Source organism: Octopus sinensis, linkage group LG16 (assembly GCF_006345805.1).
Source record: "Octopus sinensis linkage group LG16, ASM634580v1, whole genome shotgun sequence".
Lineage (NCBI taxonomy): Eukaryota > Metazoa > Mollusca > Cephalopoda > Octopoda > Octopodidae > Octopus > Octopus sinensis.
In genome coordinates, this window is record NC_043012.1 from 1,968,349 (window position 1) to 1,992,168 (window position 23,820).

The 23,820-nt window shown below is 38.7% G+C and overlaps 1 protein-coding gene across 1 annotated transcript; it reads left to right on the forward strand.

The window, feature by feature from the left end:
• The first annotated feature begins 1,562 nt into the window (after positions 1 to 1,562).
• On the forward strand, positions 1,563 to 19,998 carry LOC115220422 (3-oxoacyl-[acyl-carrier-protein] reductase FabG). The gene is made up of 9 exons (XM_029790547.2): positions 1,563 to 1,719; positions 5,024 to 5,154; positions 8,463 to 8,555; positions 9,459 to 9,544; positions 11,531 to 11,624; positions 13,138 to 13,207; positions 14,528 to 14,564; positions 14,878 to 14,941; positions 19,739 to 19,998. Exons 1-9 carry the CDS (start codon positions 1,677 to 1,679, stop codon positions 19,895 to 19,897), a joined length of 777 nt encoding a protein of 258 aa, XP_029646407.1. The 5' UTR covers positions 1,563 to 1,676; the 3' UTR covers positions 19,898 to 19,998.
• The last annotated feature ends 3,822 nt before the right edge of the window (positions 19,999 to 23,820 follow it).

The window sequence follows — 23,820 nt, forward strand, 5'->3', positions numbered from 1 at the left end:
CACAGTTCGGTTACATAAACACAGGTGAATTGTCTTCAAACAATACCAGTCATAATACTTCATCTTTGAAGTATGACTTATATACTAATTTAAGACACACACTTACATATGTAGTGGATCTTGCAGGCATGAAGTGAATTTGATCCACCATAGCCAAGTTTAAATTAACACTTCGAAAGAACTTTTCTCATGGTAAAAACAATAGATATTTACAAAGTGAAATCACGTGTTTTCACGAATGTAGTAATGAGATTTGTGTTCAAATTCACATTTAAATAACAATGGGTACGCTTGGCCGGGTTGGTATCGAAAAGGTGAAACGTAAATGTTGGATGTTCCCTGCTGGGAAACCACTATAATCTCTGCTCACTCAAACTTCCCAATGGATCAGTAGGCGTATGACCTATAAAGGTGTATGACCTATTACATGGTATATATGGATGGGAAAAGTTGGAGAGGATTGCTGAAAGATTAAGTACACATATTCCCCCACACTTTTAAACAATAATACAAAATAAAAAAAAAGAAAGAAAGTACTATTCTAAAGTTAAGCTCAACTTGACTCAGATTAACATATACACAAATTGGAAGCAAAGATGTCCATTTTCCTAAAAGTTATGAGGGGAAAAATCAGATCTTGTGAATTTTCCGAAAGTCCTTTCGCCACCCGTCGGTTGCGAAATGTTTTTTTCCCACCAGAATTCCGGACCCCAGAAATGAACTCATTTGCATACAGCCAATCAGAGCTCACCTTGACTTTGTTGTCAAGTTAACGAACAGACTCTACCACGCAAACTCAAGACAAAGAACGGTGTTGTAAGTCGACCGTTCGCCAAGTTATGCCGATTGGCGATCTTTCGTTTGTAGTAGCACGTTTCCGTCGGTGATTTCCGAAAAAAACTTTTATTTTTTTACATATGGGCTTGCGGGAACATTTGAAGTAATGAGAGCGAAAGAGACTTAGAGGAAGCGATTTTATGACGAGGGAATTTCTTTTGAAGTTACCGAAGCATTGATGTACATGTGTGTGTGTGTGTGTGTGTGCGCGCGCGCGCGTGTGTGTTTGATGGGGTGTGGGAGACAGACAGTATGTTGTGTAAGTGAAGTGCTTCTGTTAGTGTGTGCGAAGAGACAGAGAGAGTAATGTGTGAAAGAGAGAGATAACTGAAATTTTTTACTCGGTGTATGTGTATATGTATGTCTGAATGTATGTGTGTGTGTGTGTATGTATCTATGTATATGTGTGTGTGTGTATGTATGTATGTATGTATGTATGGCCGATTCAGTGTAATTTTAAACGAAAGATCGCCCCAAAATGAAATGCATAAATAAAGAAATAGATAAATTTGTTTTTGATGAGGGGAATCCTCCGACCGTCGTCGAACCTGTGATTCCTTATATTTAACAGAGTGAAAGTGTCAATGGAGAACCGAAACTATGTTGTCATGTATTTTCATATGATACATGACAACTTAATAGACAAACAGAATATGAAATGTAATATATATCTACATTAATAAAACGAACACGTTGTAAACAATATTTATGTAACGACTTCCTCTGGTTTATTTGCAGAGACATAAAACGGAAGTGAAGTCCCATTGCGCATCTCATTCTTCTTTTCTCTTTCGTTCCTTTCTCTTCGGTAACGGTTGCTGCGATCCAAAGTTGAAATCATGGACATGTGTGACTTAAGTGGCAAAGTGGCTCTGATAAGTGGTAAGGTCTTCTTCGTCTGTAGTCTAATCCTTATATATATATATATATATATATATATATATATATATATATATATTTACTGTTGTTGTTGTTGTGTAGCATCTATCAAACACGTTGCAGAACATTTACGGGTGTCACCTTGCATTTATTCGTTTAAACATGGGTTGTTTTAAACCACCACCCTTCAATTTGTTTTTCGTTAAGCCTTTTCTTTCTTTTGGATTTTTTTAAAAAAAACGATACTCAGTATTTTTGTTTTGAGCATCAGTCAAAACCTGGAAAAAAAAAAAAAAGAAGAAAACAATACAGGACTTTCTAATAGAACGAATTTTTATTTTTATATATATATTTCTTTATTGCCCACAAGGGGCTAAGCATAGAGGGGACAAACAAGGACAGACAAAGGGATTAAGTCAATTACATCGACCCCAGTGCATAACTGGTACTTTATTTATCGACCCCGAAAGGATGAAAGGCAAAGTTTATATATAACATATAAACAGGGATACTGGAGTAACATTTTGGTAAATTACCATTTTGGTAAAATTTTATATTAACACCCGCACGATTTTCACTAAAAAAAGAAATCGTTATTTTTTGCGTGGAATCAAGTACCCTGACCTAATATGCTGCAAATCCCTTATTTTGGTTTGGAAAAGAGAGGACGAGTGGAGATATATTTAATAATGAACCATGTAATTCACTCTGGAAAATTTGATGACGGAGATGTAAACAGAACCCTCCGCCCCCTTAATTTTTTTCTTTTTTGCGGAATCCCACGTTTTAGGCTATAACCCTAATTTTTGTGTGTGGGAGCGGGGGGGGGGGAGAAAGATGAACGATTTAATGTTTTATGTTAATGCCTCCTTATCTTAACATGTGTCACCATGATGCAGATAGTGTTCTTCATTTCCAGTCTTCTGTGAAAAATATGTCTGTTCATGGGGAAAATATACTTTTCTACCATTGGCACAAGGTCCGAAATTTTGGGGGAGGGGGGACCAGTCAATTAGATCAACCCCTGTATACAACTGGTACTCAATTTATCGACCCAGAAAAGGATGAAAGACAGTCGACCTCAGTGGAATTTGAACTCAGAACATAAAGACAGACAAAATGCTGCTAAGCATTTCGCCTGGTGTGCTAATGGTTCTGCCAGCTTGCTGCCTTGGTCATGAGGAAAATATTACTTTGAAGACAGGTGAAGGAAGGGTATCTAGTTGTTGAAAATCTGCCTCAGCAAATTCCATCTAACCCATGCAAGTATGGAAAAGTGGACATTAAAATGATGATTGTACATACATAGGATCAAGAAAATTCAGAGATTTTGCCTCCGAGTGATAGGAAGATTGTATGATGCATGTATACAAACAGCAACACGACATGATAGTGAATTGTGAGCCCTGCAGAAGATACGTGAAGAGTAGAGAGGAATGAAGCTAGTTTGCCCTGCTGGATGTACAGTGTCGGTGTTCATATGCAACAGGGCACTTGTGTATTGAGATAAAAGTTGAGCATAAGAGGAATTAGTTGCAGTGTACAAGGGAGAAGACTGCTGGTTTGGTCATGTGATGCATATGGATGTAGACAGTTGTATACAGAATTGGGAGTCATTTAAAGTGGATGAAGCTCATGGAAGAAGAAGACCCAGGCAGATATGGGATATGAAGGCCGATCTCAAGACGCTGAGCCTTATGAAGATGACAAAAGACTAAGATATCTGGCACCTTACTGTACTCAAGGGGCCTCGTTTGCCACAGCAGAATTGATGTAGGTACTGGTGTCACATAAAAAGCACCCAGTACACTACAGGAGTGGTTGGCATTAGGAAGGGCATTTGGCTGTAAAAACCATGCCAGAACAGACATTGGAACCTGGTGTGGTCCCTGGCCTTACCAGCTCCAGTCAAACTGTCCAACCTATGCCAGCATGGAAAATAGATGTTAAATGATGATGATGATGATGATATGTATTAAAATATTATCAGAGTAATCCTTAAATATATAACAAATACAGTAGGAGTAGTTATATCACTCTATTTTATACCACCACCTATTGAAAATGGGTTTGAGCGTTTAATACCAATTGCATCATGTTTTTATATGTCATGAAAGGACTTAAATGATATTTGTATATTTATGAGGACAGTTAACTTTTTCTGAGAATTGCCCTTAAATGTTCAACATTTCATGGCCATTTCCCATGCTGACATAGTTTGACAGGATCCAACAAGTTGGAAGACTGCATTGTGATCCACTGTCTACTTTGGCATGGTTTCTGCTGCTGGATGCCGTTTCTAATGCCAACCACTTTACAGTGTACTTGGTGTTCTTTTCATGGCACCAGCACTGGTAAGGTTACCAGGTTAAATGCAAGACATGATTCTCCTTGTCTGAGTGAGAGTAATCAGGATGGAGCTGGAAAGCAGGACAAAGATGGTGATGACAGGGTGTCAGTGTGATATATATAACTAAATGATATCTCCTTTAAATCTCATCCTGCCTGAGGTGGCAGGATTTGAAGAAGATATGGCTACTATTTCTGGGGTTGGTGGGTATTGTATCTGTGTTGTAAATTGATTATATAAAGTGGTTGGCATTAGTGAAGGACATCCAGCAGTAGAAACCATACCAAAATGGACAATGTTGCAGCCCTTGGCCTTCCAAGCATCTATCAAACTGTCCAACCCATGCTGGCATGGAAAACAGATATTAAATGATGTTGATTATGTGAATTGTCGAGATTGGTATTGTTTGTAATTAACTGAACTATATTTTGGGTTATATACAAAAGGTATTGTGATGTTTCATGTGATTCTGTGATGATCATTTCTGGGTGAAAAATTAATATTATTTAGTGTGGTGTGCAATTGTGACATTATTTCATGTTTTTTGGGTTTTTTTGTGTGTGGAATGTGACATAATTTTTTGATCTTTTTGGTATAAAATTTTGACATCATTTCATATTGAATGTAGTATAAAGTAGACTGTTTGCTGCTTATTTTTACTGTATATACTGCATTTTCCAACATATAGGTTGATGTAGTATATAGTGTTTACAAGTCTGTAACCATGCAGTCTTTGTAACATTGGTTTGCATAACACTCTTTTCCTAGAACATAGAACTCCATAGAATAGATGCTTTGGAATTCTTTGCATGTATGTGAAATGTAACTTTGATTATACAAAAGATAAATTGTAATTAAGGATTCTTAAGTAAAAACAAATCATTGTATTGAGGTAAAGAATGACAACCCAAAAAAACAAAAGTTCAGCAAATTTTTTTCTTTTTCTATCTTTTTTAGGTGCCAGTTCTGGTATTGGTGCCGGTACTGCAGTGTTGTTTAGTAAACTTGGTGCAAAGTTGGCTATTACTGGCAGGAAAGAAGACAACTTGAAGAAAACTGCAGATGAATGTGAAAAAAATGGTTCTAAGGTAAAACAGTCTCATTCAACATACACACACACACACACAAAATAAAGAAACAATAAACCCATCTGTATGTTTTTATTGTCTCTTTTGTGGGAGAAACACATTAACACAGTATATCATCATGTTTGCGTGTACAGTGTGTAATGCATGCATTTATATATGTGCGTATATGTATGGCGTGAAGTATATTGTTGCTCGTTTTTTCTTAAATATCGTAGAGTTAGGATTATCATGTTTGTATTACTTCCCAGTCACAAGACTCCAGGTTCAGTCCCTCTGTGTGGCACCTTGGGCAAGTGTCTTATACTATAGCTTCAGGCAGACTGAAGTCTTGTGAATGGATTTGGTAGACAGAAACTGAAAGAAGCCTGTCATATATATATATATCTATATATATATATATATTTAAACAATTTATACGTAAGGGCAAAAGAAAAAATTTCTAATGTCAAAATATGTCGAAAAAAGACATTTAACCTTTAAAGGTACTTTTTAATATGCTGGCCATTGATAGAATTTTTTTCGAAAAATTTTATCCTATATTAGATATATATATATATAATAATAATAATAATTGTGTACAGTGCTCAGGTGCACTACAACTCATCTAAAGTGTATATATAATCAGGTGTAGTTTCGACGGATTTCGGGAAGCATGAGGGCCTTAAAGGATGCAGTGTCATGGCAGTCAACAACTGATGCAGGCAGTTTATTCCACGCTTCAGCAACCCTGAGCGTGAAAAAATGTTTCCGAAAGTCATGGGAGCTGTGCTGTTTTCTGACTTTGTAGGCATGTCCACGTATGTTAGACACATGGAGATCAAAAAGGTGTTCAGTGTTGTTGTTGGTGAGGTGGTTGATAACCTTGTGGGTGTTTACCAAGTCCGTCGCCAGACGCCGGAGCTTCAGTGAATCCATGCCCAGGGAAACAAGGCGCTCAGAATATGGTAGGTGTCTGATGGAGGGTATGCGTTTGGTTGCACGTCTCTGGACAGATTCCAGGAGGTCAATGTTCTGAGCAAGATAGGGATTCCAAACTGATGATGCGAATTCCAAGTGTGGTCGTACCATAGCTGTATACAGTTTTAAATAGATGGCTGGAGAGCGGCTAATATGTGTGTGTGTTTGTGTTTTATTTGAGCCCCACCACTACTAGGCAGCAAGTTTTGATGTGTTTACATCCCTGTAACTTAGTAGTTCGGCAAAAGAGACTGATAGAATAAGTACCAGGGTCTTAAAATAATATAAAAAAGCATTGGGGTCGATTCATTTGACTAAAACCTTTTTCATCGCAGTGCTCCAGCATGGCTACAGTCTAATGAATGCAACAAGTAGATAAAAAAAAATAGATAAAAGATATGTCAGCTAAACAAGAGTACAAATCTGAAACCTAATGTTTCATTCCTTCTCAGTGTCTTATCAGTGAGAAGAGGAATATGCTCAAAGGTCAATTGCACAAAAATTTGTTAAGTTAAAGTTTACCTATTCTGTATATATACACATGCATGCACACACACATATTTTTATCTTAATATAATTTTTATCATCCAGTGTGCTGCAGACCAATTTTTCATTTTAGCATTTTTTTCAGAAAGTGCTCCTAGTTGCAGTCTGTACTTGACTGGTATAGGAAGCGCTCCGTCGGTTACGACGATGAGGGTTCCGGTTGATTCGAATCAACGGAACTGCCTGCTCGTGAAATTAACGTGTAAGTGGCTGAGCACTCCACAGACACGTGCACCCTTAACGTAGTTCTCGGGGATATTCAGCGTGACACAGAGAGTGACAAGGCCGGCCCTTTGAAATACAGGTACAACAGAAACAGGAAGTAAGAGTGAGAGAAAGTTGTGGTGAAAGAGTACAGCAGGGATCACACCATCCCCTGCCGGAGCCTTGTGGAGCTTTTAGGTGTTTTCGCTCAATAAACACTCACAATGCCCGGTCTGGGAATTGAAACCGCGATCCTATGACCGCGAGTCCGCTGCCCTAACCACTGGGCCATTGCGCCTCCACACTTGACTGGTATAAACCTTCACTGTATAATCTTAGTTATTTTTAAATACTATTTCTCTTTAACCCTTTCGTTACCAACCCAACTGAAATCAGCTCTGGCTCTGAGTTGGAATGTCTTGTTTTCATATGTTTTGAATTAAAATCTTCCCCCAAACCTTAGTCACAATTTATGTTCCTAAACCTAGTTGAATGATAAGAACCATCTCTCAAACTTGTTGAATCTTCTCATCAGTTGTGGAGGTTGATGGGCATCCTGCTTTCTCTTTGTGCTTCATGCTTGGCCAGCCATTTTTAAACATCTCTTTCCACTCATACTTCTACACAGTGGAATGCTGTCTCTGTATTTTATTCAAAACCTGTGATGAATTTCAGCTCCTAACACACCTTTAGACTAGAGAAATCAGATCACTGATCTGTTCGTCCTTGGTTCACATTGCCATGTTTACTCTGTACCACAAGAAAGAAAACTGGAGTGAACAAGGTCAAACCTCAGATATGTAACCAGAGGAGGATCGCCTTTTAGAATCCAAGCGCTGAAAGCAGTGCAGCCAACCTAAAGGAAGTTTTGGCGAAAGTATGGATAATTTTTGACTTTCCCTTCTAACCTCTGATACACTGCATCAAGATGGAATCACAATAGGAACCCTACAAACCAATAGATCATAAGATTTCCTCATCTCTGCACTATTTAAAGCTATACTGTTTAATTGTTCCTCATCTCTGGTCTATGCCAGTGCTTCTCAAACTATCTGATGTGGCATACTGGCAGTTTTTTTTCCACGTGCCCAGAACTGGTAATATTTCTTTGTAATATTAATTGATACTGGAAATAATATGTATAATGAATGCCAGTGCCGCCTCGACTGGCTTCCGTGCCGGTGGCACATAAAATGCACCAATCCGACCGTGGCCGTTGCCAGCCTCGCTTGGCACCTGTGCAGGTGGCACGTAAAAAGCACCCACTACACTCACGGAGTGGTTGGCGTTAGGAAGGGCATCCAGCTGTAGAAACATTGCCAGATAAGACTGGAGCCTGGTGCAGCCTTCTGGCTTCCCAGATCCCTGGTCGAACTATCCAACCCATGCTAGCATGGAGAACAGACGTTAAACGATGAAAAAAAATAAAAATGTAATAAAAGTTGACAATTTTTTAAATCTTATATTTATTTTATAAACAAATAACACAGTATTACATAAGCATGTTATAATGTTTCTTCCTTTTCTGGAACCTCGTTGCAGGCCACCACTTTTAGTAACACTAGTCTATGCTATTTAATGAAAACTATTTCTTATTTCAGCCATTAATGGTTGTGGCTGACCTTTCAAACGAAGGTGATGTCAAAAATGTGATGGAGAAAACCATTTCTCATTTTGGAAAACTAAACATTTTGGTAAATATATTTGTTTCTTAATCTGTTACAATTTCTAATGTTCCTGATCTTCACACCTTATCTTTAATCCTTTTTCGTTTTAAAATGTCCACTTAAAAACTATAACCTTCCACCATCATTTGAAGTAAAACTTTAATAAGTTATGTTCCAGACACCAATTTAATTAATAATCCATTCTACTAAAGGCACCAGACCTGAAATTAAGGGGTGGGGCTACTTGATTACATCAACCTCAGTGCTCAACTGGTATTTTTTTCATCAACCTCAAAAGGATGAAAAGCAAAGTCAACCTCATTGGAATTTGAACTTAGTGTGTGGTTAGGGAGCTGGCTTCCTAGCTACATGGTTTCAGGTTCAGTCCCACTGTGTGGCACTTTGGGTAGGTGTCTTCCGCTATAGCCCCGAGTCGACCGAAGCTTTGTGATTGAATTCGGTAGGTGGAAGTTACTGCCGTGTGTGTATGTGTGCGTATAGCTGCTCAGTGCCTCTCCCAAAGAGAGAGGGAATGTGAAGACGACCAGCGTTTTGCCCGTTGTGCTAACAATTCTGCCAGCTCCCTGCCTTCACCAGTTCAATTAATAATGAAAATTTTTCTTTTGCTTTGTTATATTTTTTGTGTAAAACTTCAATAAATTATGTTCCAGACACCACTTTAACTAAGAATGAAATTTTTTTTTCTTGTTTTATAACAAATTTAAATATGGACTTCACATTAGAAATGTGGTTATGAAAGGGCTAAATGACATTCTCTTCCTTTTTGTTTTTGATATTCTTTAACAATTTCTTGGGCCCTTATTTTGTCCCCTTTTTGTGTGTGTGTGTGTGTTATTCCTTACCTCTACGATGCCTTGTTTCTACTTAACAATCCATGCTTATTATTTATTTTTTGTATTGTATCTACAGGTAAACTGTGCTGGAATTTTGGCTAATGGATCTATTGAAACCACTAGCTTGAAACAATTTGATGAAGTCTTTAACATTAATGTACGGTACGAAATTTAAATTTGGAATTAATCTTCTAAGTTAATTATTGGCTTGAGGAAAGGATTTCTTTTTTGTATCTTTATCAAGAATTCCTCCATTTTCAATTCTGTGGTGTCTCTCCAATCACAAAAATATGTAATTCATCTCTCTCATCTCTTGTGTTGTTTGTGGTGCCAAAAATGTTAGTTTTGTAAAATAAAAAGTAATAGTGGAGACAATGGTTGGAGAGTGTAAAATGAAGATAATCTCCAACCATCTAATCACAACTGGAAATGTAGTAATAGATGATGAAATAGTTGAACCATGTGAACCAATTTGCCCATCTTGAACAAATAATTCTGCAACAAATACAATTAGGATGGGCATTCTTTGGTAAAGTGAATCACATCATGAGCAGTAAATTGTCCATGTGTCTAAAAGGAAAGGTCTTCAACCAGGGTATGCTGTCTACATGCTGATGTATGCATCAGAAACATGGACTGCCAACATGAGCATTGAAAATAAATTAAGATTAACACAAAGAACTATGGAGGGGGAGAATGCTGAAAATTAAGAAAATGGGTAAGTGGTGAAACAACAGGATGAGAGTGGCAAAAAAGGTTTAACAGATTTATTTCTGGAAGATATAAATCCAGATATGGTCTTTTGTGGGACGTGTGATTAGAAGAAAGGAGAATAGAGAGAATAGCAAACTGACAGATGGACACCACATCTGAAAAAAGGGAAACATCATGCAGAAGTTGGAATGAAGACTTTGTCAAATCGTTCAGTACTCAAACGTGGTTGGTGGAGAGATGATGTTGAGGCCTTCATCCATCAGTGGACTGAACATGTGCAAGAATGAAGACATGATTTTAAAAAATGGTTTGGGTGCTATTTCTAGCAGGTCTAGAAATAGAAGTTACCTTGTTGGCTTCAAAGGTCCCTGTACCTTTGGGTAAAATTTGTTTTTCTGTTTGACAATCTACTTTCCTTTCACTTGTGTGACAGCAAGATTTGATCTCAGGTTTGTTTTTTCACTAACCTGTTAATTTCCTCTTAATAAAGCCACTCCACCACTAATGAGACTCTCTTTGCATTCTCAACCACCTTGTTACCTCCTCTTTAAATACTGAGATATCTGGCACCATTCTGTACTCAAGAAGACCTGTTGTCCACAGCAGATGTGTTAATGCCACACTCTCTGATGAAGAGGGTTGGCCTACAAGAACCCTGTGCCAGTGCCATGTAACAAGCACTCATGCCAGTGCCATGTAAAAAGCACCCAGCACACTCTGTCAAGTGGTTGGCATTAGGAAGGGCTTCCAGCCATAGAAACCAAACCAAATCAACTGGAACCTGGTGCAGCTTCCCAGCTCTGATCAAACTGTCCAACCCATGCCAGCACAGAAAACAGACGTTAAATGATGATGATGTTCTTCCCAGTTGTTCTGCTGCTGTGAAATAAAACAAGAACTGTCCGGTGCTGTATTTAACAGTTACAAGTATTGCTGATGTTGGATATCACCATTCAAATATAGTTACTATGAAATCTCTATAATTCCAGCCATCATTTCCACCTCTCTGTAGGTTCTTTTTATTTTGTTTTTTCCAATATACTTTCTGACCTAAAACCCATGTTTTGAGTGACCTAATCATTAAGCTATGAACTACAGACTTTTTATTAGATTTGCATTGAATGTAATTTGAAAATATTGCCTGAATCTCTCTCCCTCCTACCTTTAATCTATCTATCTATTTGTCTGTCTGTCTATTTATCTGTCTTACTTTCTATGAATTTATCTATCTTTCTTTCTTGCTATCATTTTATTTATCTATCTATCTTGCTATCAATCTATCTATCTTTCTTGCTATCAATCTATCTATCTTTCTTGCTATCAATCTATCTATCTTTCTTGCTACCTATCTGTGTGTGTGCATTGGTTATGTAAATGATAAAATAAATATAAAAGATTTTTTTTGTTAAAAACTGGGTAAATTTCTTCCTCCAGGTCCGTTTATCAACTGACCATGTTAGCAGTGCCTCATTTGATAGCAACTCAAGGAACTATTGTGAATGTTTCCAGTGTAAATGGCATAAGATCTGTAAGTTGACGCCATTTAGATTTTCCAAGATTAAATTATAATTTTCATGTGTAAAAGTCAACTTCTCTTTTCAAGAAATTAACATTTCTAGGTAAGTCTTGTCACCTCAGTTGTACTACCTGTGAGAGAAATTCTGTTGATAGAAACTGTATAGAAGATCCACATGGCTGTGTGGTAAGAAGTTTGATCCTCAACCACAGAGTTCTGGATTCAGTCCCATTGCATGGTACTTTAGGCGAGTGTTTTCTACTATAGCCTCGGGCCAACCAAAGCTTTGAGAATGGATTTGGTAGACAAGAAACTGAAAGAAGCTTGTCATATGTGTGTGTGTGTGTTGGTTTGTCTCCCATCACTGCTTGACAATTACTGTTGGTTTCTTTATATCTCCGTTATCCTTTCGTTACCAACCTAGCTGAAACCGGATCTGGCTCTGAGTACAAATGTCTTGTTTTCATAAGTTTTGAATTAAAATCTTCCCCCAAACCTTAGTCACAATTTATGTTCCTAACACTAGTTGAATGATAACTAAGTTATTTTAGTGTGTTGTGTCTGGGGAGAGTCATTTTCTTTTTGTGCCTTATAATTTAACACACTCACCTGTAAAATTTCCACTTATTTTTATTTTCCTAAAATTTTCGTTGCGTCTTGCAACCTTTTCAATAGTCTTGAAAGACATTTTAGGAAAATAAAAATAAGAAATAAGTGGAAATTTTACCGGTGAGTGTGTTAGGCACAAAAAGAAATTGACTCTCCCCAGACACAACAGAATATGCTTCAACACACAAACTCATATAATCTTGCAAACCAAATCCAAAAACGAAATAAGTTATTTTACTAAATTCTTTGTCATATTTAAAGTAATTGAAAGAAACACAGAGCATCTCAAAATAAATATAGCAATGAAAGGGATAACTTAGCAGTTCAGCAAATGAGACTGATAGAGTAAGTACTAGGCTTAAAAAAGAAAAAAGTACTGGGATCGATTCATTTAAACTAAAACTTCTTCGACGTGGTGCTCCAGCATGGCCACAGTCTAATGACTGAAACAAATAAAAGATAGAAGATAAAAAAGATGTTCTTCTGAGGTAGTTAATTCATTGACTGGTTTAACATCAACCCCTGGTTCTGTCATTTGAGAAATTAGCTGAGTTTTTAATTTAGAACCTTTTTTTTTTAATTTAGGGCTCTTTCTTATGCTATAAACCGCACATTAGCTTAATCTACCCCTTGTTTCATGTTAATAAGGTTTGGATTACATATTGAATGGGTAGACTTGGAATAGTAATTTGACACATTTTATTCTATGATTATACTAAGATTACTTGGAAAGAGTTTATTCTTAAATATATATATTCAGTCAGTTATAATCACTAAGATAGATAACCTTAATGCATCTAAACTAACTGTTTAGTATCCATTTTAATTCAGCTTTAGAAACTGACAATGTTCTACCATTATTCTGTATTTATGACAAAGTCTTCCTATTCAATTCAGTTTACCATTTGTATTTCAGTTCCCTGGAGTTCTAGCATACAATATGTCTAAAAGTGCTTTGGATCAATTCACCTGTACTGTAGCACTTGGTAAGTTGATTTTTTTCCTCATTTCTTTCAAATATTTTTCACTTTTCTCTTCAGTTCTGTGTTGTTTTGAGCTTGGTCAAGCAGGCCTATGATTAAGTGTTCAGTTCTGTGTTGTTTTGATCCTGGTCAAGCAGGCCTATGATTAAGTGTTCAGTTGTGTGTTATTTTGACCCTGGTCAAGCAGGCCTATGATTAAGTGTTCAGTTCTGTGTTGTTTTGATCCTGGTCAAGCAGGCCTATGATTAAGTGTTCAGTTCTGTGTTGTTTTGACCCTGGTCAAGCAGGCCTATGATTAAGTGTTCAGTTCTGTGTTGTTTTGATCCTGGTCAAGCAGGCCTATGATTAAGTGTTCAGTTCTGTGTTGTTTTGACCCTGGTCAAGCAGGCCTATGATTAAGTGTTCAGTTCTGTGTTGTTTTGAGCCTGGTCAAGCAGGCCTATGATCAAGTGTTCAGTTCTGTGTTGTTTTGACCCTGGTCAAGCAGGCCTATGATCAAGTGTTCAGTTCTGTGTTGTTTTGACCCTGGTCAAGCAGGCCTATGATCAAGTGTTCAGTTCTGTGTTGTTTTGACCCTGGTCAAACAGGCCTATGATTAAGTGTTCAGTTCTGTGTTGTTTTGACCCTGGTCAAACAGGCCTATGATCAAGTGTTCAGTTCTGTATTGTTTTGACCCTGATCAAGCAGGCCTATGATTAAGTGTTCAGTTCTGTGTTGTTTTGACCCTGGTCAAACAGGCCTATGATCAAGTGTTCAGTTCTGTATTGTTTTGACCCTGATCAAGCAGGCCTATGATTAAGTGTTCAGTTCTGTGTTGTTTTGACCCTGGTCAAGCAGGCCTATGATCAAGTGTTCAGTTCTGTGTTGTTTTGACCCTGGTCAAACAGGCCTTTGATTAAGTGTTCAGTTCTGTGTTGTTTTGACCCTGGTCAAACAGGCCTATGATCAAGTGTTCAGTTCTGTGTTGTTTTGACCCTGGTCAAGCAGGCCTATGATTAAGTGTTCAGTTCTGTGTTGTTTTGAGCCTGGTCAAGCAGGCCTATGATCAAGTGTTCAGTTCTGTGTTGTTTTGACGCTGGTCAAACAGGCCTATGATTAAGTGTTCAGTTCTGTGTTGTTTTCAGCCTGGTCAAGCAGGCCTATGATCAAGTGTTCAGTTCTGTGTTGTTTTGAGCCTGGTCAAGCAGGCCTATGATCAAGTGTTCAGTTCTGTGTTGTTTTGACCCTGGTCAAGCAGGCCTATGATTAAGTGTTCCAGCCATTGTTGTATCTTGTTATTTTATGATGTGCTGAGTATTTTCCATCTTTCTCTATGTTTTGCAGAGTTGGCATCGAAGAAAGTGCGTGTAAACAGTGTCAAGTAAGTCTCATATCTTCACATTAGTTCTGTTAATGTTCAGATATTTATACCATTATGTAGAATAAGTAATCCTTGTACCATTATGTAAATGAGTTGTGCCGTGTGTAATCTTGCTTAGATTATAATAAACAGCTTTTTGATGTTATCTTTTGGTATTTATAAAAGTGAATCCTGATGACGCTTAAGATAAAACTCGTCAGTTTGATTCTTATACCAAGCTATCACAAAGCCTGTGACCCTCACAATAATACGAATACAGATTAAAACTTGATACCCCAGCTAAGTTGTTTGTACTTCTGATTATTTTTTTCAGCCCTGGGGTTATCGTCACTGAAATACACAAAAGAGGAGGCATGAGTGAAGAAGCTTATGCTCAGGTAAGACTCAATATTTATTTTGTTTATTTCAGCCCCTTTTTGTATCTCACAAACTACTATAAACTGTTTTTAAACAAGTTATTTAGACATTAGTATGTGGCCCAGCTCTGTTCAACATGATCCACTGGACTTGTTACACATTACACAAGCAAAAATCACTGACATCAAATGAATACATTCACATACATAAGTGCACAGTAGCATAATTTCTTTGTTGCCAGTGCTGCCTGACTTGCTCCCCATGTCGGTGGCACATAAAAAGCACCATCTGAATGTGGTCGATGCCAGTGCTGCCTGACTAGTTCCCATGCCGGTGGCACATAAAAAACACCCACTACACTCTCTGAGTGGCTGGCGTTAGGAAGGGCATCCAGCTGTAGAAACATTGCCAGATGAGATTGGAGCCTGGTGCAGCCCCCTGGCTTGCCAGTCCCCAGTCAAAGCGTCCAACCCATGCCAGCATGGAAAACCAACGTTAAATGATAATGATGAATAAATAGTTGTACAAAAGATATTCACAAACTGTCCACATATACTAAAATATTAGTTAGTTGTAATAGGTGCAAAATACAATCAAATACTGACTACTAGTTATCAAATACAGACCATCCAGTTATTTTCAAATGACCGAAGCAAAAGGATAAAAGATATATATATATCAGTCCTCAGTCCCCTCCTATTTATCATAGTCCTCCAGGCAATAACGGAGGAATTCAAGACAGGTTGCCCCTGGGAGCTCCTCTATGCTGATGACCTTGCTCTAATTGCTGAGTCACTATCAGAACTGGAGGAGAAGTTCAGGTGTGGAAACAAGGATTAGAATCGAAGGGCCTTAGAATCAACCTAGCCAAAACCAAAGTTCTAATAAGTAGGAAGGTAGATCAATCACAAACGCCTTCAGGTAGATGGCCCTGCTCGATCTGTAAAAAAGGTGTAGGTAGAAACTCTATAAGATGCACCAAGTGTAAGCTATGGACACATAAGAGGTGCAGCAATGTCAAAGGAAGGCTAACTAGGAAAATAGTTTTTGTCTGTGGCAAATGCTCAGGAGCAATAAACACTGGAAATATGCAGAGACCAACTTCTGCCACGTTCCAGGGAGACAAACTAGAAGTAGTTGATAGCTTCCGCTACCTAGGAGACCAAGTCAGTAGCGGGGGTGGGTGTGCTGAAAGTGTAACTGCTAGAGTAAGAATAGCCTGGGCAAAGTTTAGAGAGCTCTTACCCCTGCTGGTGACAAAAGGCCTCTCGCTCAGAGTAAAAGGCAGACTGTATGATGCATGTGTACGTACAGCCATGCTACATGGTAGTGAAACATGGGCCGTGACTGCTGAGGATATGCGTAAGCTCGCAAGAATGAAGCCAGTATGCTCCGATGGATGTGTAATGTCAGTGTTCATAATCGTCAGAGTGTAAGTTCCTTGAGAGAAAAGCTGAACCTAAGAAGCGTCAGTTGTGGCGTGCAAGAGAGACGGCTGCGCTGGTATGGTCATGTGACAAGAAAGGCTGAAGATAGTTGTGTGCAAAAGTGCTACACCCTAGCAGTGGAGGGAACTGTGGAAGAGGTAGACCCAGGAAAACCTGGGACGAGGTGGTGAAGCACGACCTTCGAACTTAGGTCTCACTAAGGAAATGTCTAGAGACCGAGACCTATGGAAGTATGCTGTGCATGAGAAGACCCGGCAAGACTAGTCAGGCCATAACCCGTGGCCCCGACCTGGGACGTAGTCAGTCCTGTGCATACCTTCCTTCTTGTGACACTTATGAAGACCTGTTGAGGCAAGTGAAAATCAAATCAAATCAAAACAAATCAAAATAGATGAACATCAGTGGAATTGTATTCTTTGTGGTACCAGTGCCGGTGGCACACAAGAAAACCACCCAAACGTGGCCGTAACCAGTACCGCATCGACTGGCCTCCGTGCTGTGGGCACAACAAACACCATCCGATCGTGGCCGTTCGCCAGCCTCATCTGGCACCTGTGCCGGTGACACATAAAGACACCATCCGAAGACCCGGCGACGTAGTCAGTCCACCTGTGCATACCTTCCCTCTTATGACACTTGTGAAGACCTGTTGAGGCAAGTGTGTGACACTTGTGAAGACCTGTTGAGGCAAGTGAAAATCAAAAATCAAAAATCAAACCAAATCAAAATAGATGAATATCAATGGAATTTGTATCTTTGTGGTTCCAGTCCCGGTGGCACACAAGAAAACCATCCGAAGTGGCCGTAGCTGGTACCGCATCGACTGGCCTCCGTGCTGTGGGCACAACAAACACCATCTGATCGTGGCCGTTCGCCAGCCTCACCTGGCACCTGTGTCGGTGGCACATAAAAAACACCATCCAAAGACCCGGCGACGTAGTCAGTCCACCTGTGCATACCTTCCCTCTTATGACACTTGTGAAGACCTGTTGAGGCAGAGGCAAGTGTGTGACACTTGTGAAGACCTGTTGAGGCAGAGGCAAGTGTGTGACACTTGTGGAGACCTGTTGAGGCAAGTGTGTGACACGCGTGACACTTGTGAAGACCTGTTGAGGCAAGTGAAAATCAAAAATCAAACCAAATCAAAATAGATGAACATCAATGGAATTTGTATCTTTGTGGTTCCAGTACCGGTGGCACACAAGGACACGCGTGACACTTGTGAAGACCTGTTGAGGCAAGTGAAAATCAAACCAAATCAAAATAGATGAACATCAATGGAATTTGTATCTTTGTGGTTCCAGTACCGGTGGCACACAAGAAAACCATCCGATCGTGGCCGTTCGCCAGCCACATCTGGCACCTGTGTCGGTGGCACATAAAGACACCATCCGAAGACCCGGCGACGTAGACAGTCCACCTGTGCATACCTTCCTTCTTGTGACACTTGTGAAGACCTGTTGAGGCAAGTGACACTTGTGAAGACCTGTTGAGGCAAGTGAAGACCTGTTGAGGCAAGTGACACTTGTGAAGACCTGTTGAGGCAAGTGAAAATCAAATCAAATCAAAACAAATCAAAATAGATGAGCATAAATGGAATTTGTATCTTTGTGGTACCAGTGCCGGTGGCACACAAGAAAATCATCCGAACGTGGCCGTAGCCAGTACCGCATAGACTGGCCTCCGTGCTTTGGGGACGTAACAAACACCATCCGATCGTGGCCGTCCGCCAGCCTCATCTGGCACCTGTGTCGGTGGCACATAAAAACACCATCCGAGCGTGGCCGTCTGCCAGCCTCGTCTGGCACCTGCCAGCCTCATCTGGCACCTGTGTCGGTGGCACATAAAAACACCATCCGAGCGTGGCCGTCTGCCAGCCTCGTCTGGCACCTGTGTCGGTGGCACATAAAAACACCATCCGAGCGTGGCCGTTCGCCAGCCTCGTCTGGCACCTGTGTCGGTGGCACATAAAATCACCCACTACACTCTCGGAGTGGTTGGCGTTAGGAAGGGCATCCAGCTGTAGAAACACTGCCAGATCTGACTGGCCTGGTGCAGCCTTCGGGCTCCCCAGACCCCAGTTGAACCGTCCAACCCATGCTAGCATGGAAAACGGACGCTAAATGATGATGATGATGATGATGATTTATATACACACACACAGACAGAGTGGCCCCAAAAGTAGGTTTACAGTTATTCAACTATCTCTTTTGCATCCATATATTAACAGTTTAGATCTTAATTATAAAAGAATATGAAACCATTATTCTATGGTAATTTAGTTAATTGTAAGATAGAAATTTAAATGTAATAAAATGTTTTAAAAGTAATTTAAAGTGCCTACGTGATAACTGTAAACCTACTTTTGGGCCACCCTGTATATACACATGCACACACCAGATTATTTTTGGTCTCCACCACCAAATTCACTCACAAAGCTTTGGTCAGCCTAAATAGAAGACATTTCCTTAAGGTGCCACACAGTTGTCTTCTACTATAGTCCTGCTTGGCACAATGGTTAGTCGTATAGAAGATTGTCAAATACTGACCACATGTGTTGATATAATACTTAATGGTACAAAATACATTAACATACTGACTACATATGCAGAGAGAAATTGTTGTATTCATTGAATTTTGTGTGAAATCTGTAATATAATTGAAACTAAGCTTCACATCAAACAAGGCCCTACATGGTTGCTTATTTAAGTTGTGTCATTTTAGTGCTTTATTTTACAGAAATTTAATATATACATTGAATACCATCTGAGTGTGATCCTTACCAGAGCAGCTAACTGGCTTCTGTGCCAGTGGCACGTAAAAAGCACCGTTTGAGTGTGATCGTTACCCAGTGTCGCCTTACTGGCACGTGAAAAAAACATTCGAGCGAGGTCGTTGCCAGTGCCGCTGGACTGGCTCCTGTGCAGGTGGCATGTAAAAAACACCATTTGAGCGTGACCGTTGCCAGTACCGCCTGACTGGCCCTCGTGCCGGTGGCACATAAAAGCACCCACTACACTCTCAGAGTGGTTGGCATTAGGAAGGACATCCAGCTCTAGAAACTCTGCCAGATCAGATTGGAGCCTGGTGCAACCATCTGGTTCGCCAGTCCTCGGTCAAATCGTCCAACCTATGCTAGCATGGAAAGCGGACATTAAATGATGATGATGATGATGATTGAGGTGACAAATTTAAAATATTGTTTAGCTATTTTCAGTATTGACCACATAGCTATGTGTGTGTTTTGGCCACATAACTGAGTGTCAGTCCTGTAACTGCATGTTTGTGTGCATATTGGTCTTTTAGCTTTGTATGTTGGTCATGTATTTCATACATCGGTCACCATTTCCATAATAATTCTCTTTTCAGTTTCTGGAGAAATCGAGAGGAACCCATGCTCTTGGACGTGCCGGACAAGTTGATGAAGTCTCTAGGGCAATTGCCTTCTTAGCCTCTGATGCCAGTTCTTTCATTACTGGAGCCTTGCTTCCTGTTGATGGTGGAAGACATGCCATGTGTCCACGATAGAAACAGCAGAACAAGACTTGACTTTTGTTTTTTTACTTGCTTCTATTTTTTTTAACCAAGATATTTTAGAAATAAACAAAAATTGGTTGTGTCTATTTTTCCTTTTTGTTTCTCCTTTTTTTCTTTTTCTGTTGACATATCTATGTTAGCATGTCTTTGGTTAATTGGTCAAGCACTAAAGATGCATGCATGGAAGATGGACGTTAAACGATGATGATTATATATGTCTGTGCATGTGTGTCGTGTTTATCTCTTGCCACTGCTTGACAACTAATATCAGTTTGTTTACAGCCCTTGTAACATAGGGGTTCAGCAAATGAGGCTAATAGAATAATTACCAGGCTTTAAAACATAAGTAGGGTTCATTTGCTTGACTAAGACCTAACAAGGTGGTGCTCCAGTTTGGTCACAGTTACGCGACTGAAACAAGTGAAACATATATATATATATATATGAATATATAAATATCCAAGCAGTACAGCGACGTGCAACCAAGAGAATACCCTCCATCAGGCATTTGCCATATTCTGAATGCCTTACTTCCCTGGGCATGGATACATTGAAACTCCGACATCTGGCAACTGACTTGACAGACACCCATAAAATTATTAACCATCTTACAAACAATAACTCTGAGCACCTTTTCAAACTCCATCTGTCTAATACCCATGGACATGTTTACAAAGTCAGAAAACAGCACAGCTCCCATGACTTTCGAAAACATTTTTCCACGCTAAGAGTTGCTGAAGCATGGAGCAAACTGCCGACATCAGTTGTTAATTGTCGGAGCACTGCATCCTTCAAAACTTCCATGCTCCTGAGATTCACCAACACTACACCTGATTTTCTCCCCTCCGTACACACAAGCATGTATCTGACTCATACACTGTTCACTTCCCAGACATTTGTACATTACTGCATATTGCTTTATACATACTTTTGACAAGTTGTGGTGCACCTGAGCACTGTATACAATAATTTCATTATTATTAGATGCAGAAGAGGCTGTATGGTAAGTAGCTTGCTTACCGACTACATGGTTCTAGGTTCAGTCCCACTGTGTGGCACCTTTGCCAAGTGTCTTCTATTATAGCTTTGGGCTGACCAAAGCCTTGAGAGTGGATTCAGTAGGCAGAAACTGAAAGAAGCCCATCATATATATATGTATATATGTGTGTGTGTCTGTGTTTGTCCCACCACCATCGCTTGACAACCAATGCTGGTGTGTTTACATCCCTGCAACTTCGCAGTTTGGCAAAAGAGACTGATAGAATAAGTACTAGGCTTGTAAATGACTCAAACAAGTAAAAGAGTAAGGCTTGTAAATGACTCAAACAAGTAAAAGAGTAAGGAATATATATATATATATATCAGAAGAAATGAGGTACTCAGAAATCTGGATGGTTTTACATGTACAGATTTGTATTAATATGTCACATGTTTTTATAAATTATATATTCCGAAGAATCCACTAGAGTGGACGCAAGTGCTAATATACAATTTATAAAAACATGTGACATATTTATAAAAATCTGTAAATATAAAACCATCCAGATTTCTGAGTACCTTATTTCTTCTAATATATAATACCTGTACATCACCTCCAAACCTTCTAATATACACATACGTATATATATATATATTATATATATATATATATATATATATTAAATTCAAACTACAATAAATGTAGACAAAGTTTGCTTATAGAAGTGCTGGGATCTATTGAAAGATACAGATATGGAAATAGTTTATCCTCAAATGCAGAACAATGCTGAGAGAGAATTTGATCCTCATCTGAAGAGCAGTAAAATAATTCAGAATCCACAGATAAACAAAACAAACAAACAAAAAAAAGAATGCTGACAGTAATAATAAAGTTGATGACAAATGATAATTATAATACTAATGGTGGAGACAATGACTGAAACTTAAGCTAAAAAACAGCACAATGTATTGGGTTGTCCGGAAAGTTCATGCCAATTTTTAAAGGTAAGAAAAAGGTCAATAAATACTTGCCATTACATTTTTAATCAACCAAATATGAACCATTTTGTTATACAATGCGTCTCCATCTTTCCTTTAACTTGAAAATACCCTCTTCCAAGAATTGAGGTGGTTTCAAGGCAAAGAATTCATCAAGGTATCTTTTTACGCCATCCAAGGAATTGGAATTTTTACCATTAAGACTATTCTGCAGAGACCTGAATAAGTGGAAATCCGAAGGAGCAATATCTGGTGAATATGGAGGGTAGAGTAACACATCCCAGTCGAGCTGCAGGAATTTTTGTCTGGTTCCCAAAGCATCAAGTGCTGAAAATGAACTTTCTTATCTTCCATTTTAAAGGGTTACAGAATTAACACAGGTTATAGGAACATAAACCTTCTTCCATGAAAAGATAGCTTAAACTGTGCTCTAAGTAGAGGTGTAGTCAAATCCTATTTTATGGACTCAACCATGTTCTAAAATAAGTCAAAAAGTAAGCTACTATAAATCGGTACGAACTTTCTAGACAACCCAATAAAAATTAAGGAAAAAAAAAAAATAATGAAGACAAAGATTATTCAGTTTGGTTTGTAGAAGAGTTTATTAATACCACTGAAATAAAGTGGTTCAGTACTTAAGTGGTTTGGTTGAGTGTTCTACCACAGTTAATAGAATACGGTACATTATCAAGATACAATGGTGAATTAACAGGATTGCAATTATTATGATACATAATACAGCACAGGTGTGTATTTGGGCAGCAGAAAATGCATCAAGGTTACATGTGTGTATGTTTGTATGTGTGTGTGTGTGTATATGTCTATATATATATATATATATACACATAACTATATATTCACATACATATATAAAAATATGTACATGGGTATACATTATATATATACACCATATCTATAATCATATATTTATATATATATATATATATGTATGTATGTATATGCACACACACACACACAAGGTGATTTCAGAAATCCCTTTAGCATTTAAAATGGTATATATAAAATTATAATTTTAACATGTTTTCAATATATGATCTTTGCTATGTTATTGTGAATATTAGTTGGTATATATAGGAGTGGCTGTGTGGTAAGTAGCTTGCTTACCAACCACATGGTTCTGGGTTCAGTCCCACTGTATGGCACCTTGGGCAAGTGTCTTCTACTATAGCCTCGGGCCAACCAAAGCCTTGTAAGTGGATTTGGTAGATGGAAACTGAAAGAATCCCATCGTATATATATATATATATATATATATATATGTATATGTATGTGTGTATGTATATGTCTGTGTGTCTGTGTTTGTCCCCACAACATCACTTGACAACTGGTGCTGGTGTGTTTATGTCCCCGATAGACTAAGTACTAGGCTTACAAAGAATAAGTCCTGGGGTCGATTTGCTCGACTAAAGATGGTGCTCCAGAATGGGCTCAGTCAAATGACTGAAACAAGTAAAAGAGTATATATATTTATATATATATATATATATATTATATATATATACTGTTTAATAAACACAGTATATATTTTTATGAGCTACTAATAATAGTTTCATGTGATGAAAACAACACAGCATTTTATAACATGTCTGGTGCCTTCATGCAATCTTCAGGCTATGCTCACATGGCATATACAACAACCATAGCCTGAAGATTGCATGAAAGCACCAAATGTGTCAGAAAATGTCCTCTGCGTTGTATAAAAGTATGTGGCTCATAAAACTATATGCTGTATTCATTAAACAATATTTATCTCTCATCAGCTGGAGTACTTTTTTTTGTTGATCTTACCTTTGCAGAACAGTGTACTATATATAACAGTATACTGCAGAGTGGTTGGCGTTAGGAAGGGCATCCAGCCGTAAAAAGCCTGCCAAAACAGACGCAGTAGCCTAGGGTAGTTTTCTACTTGGCCTGCT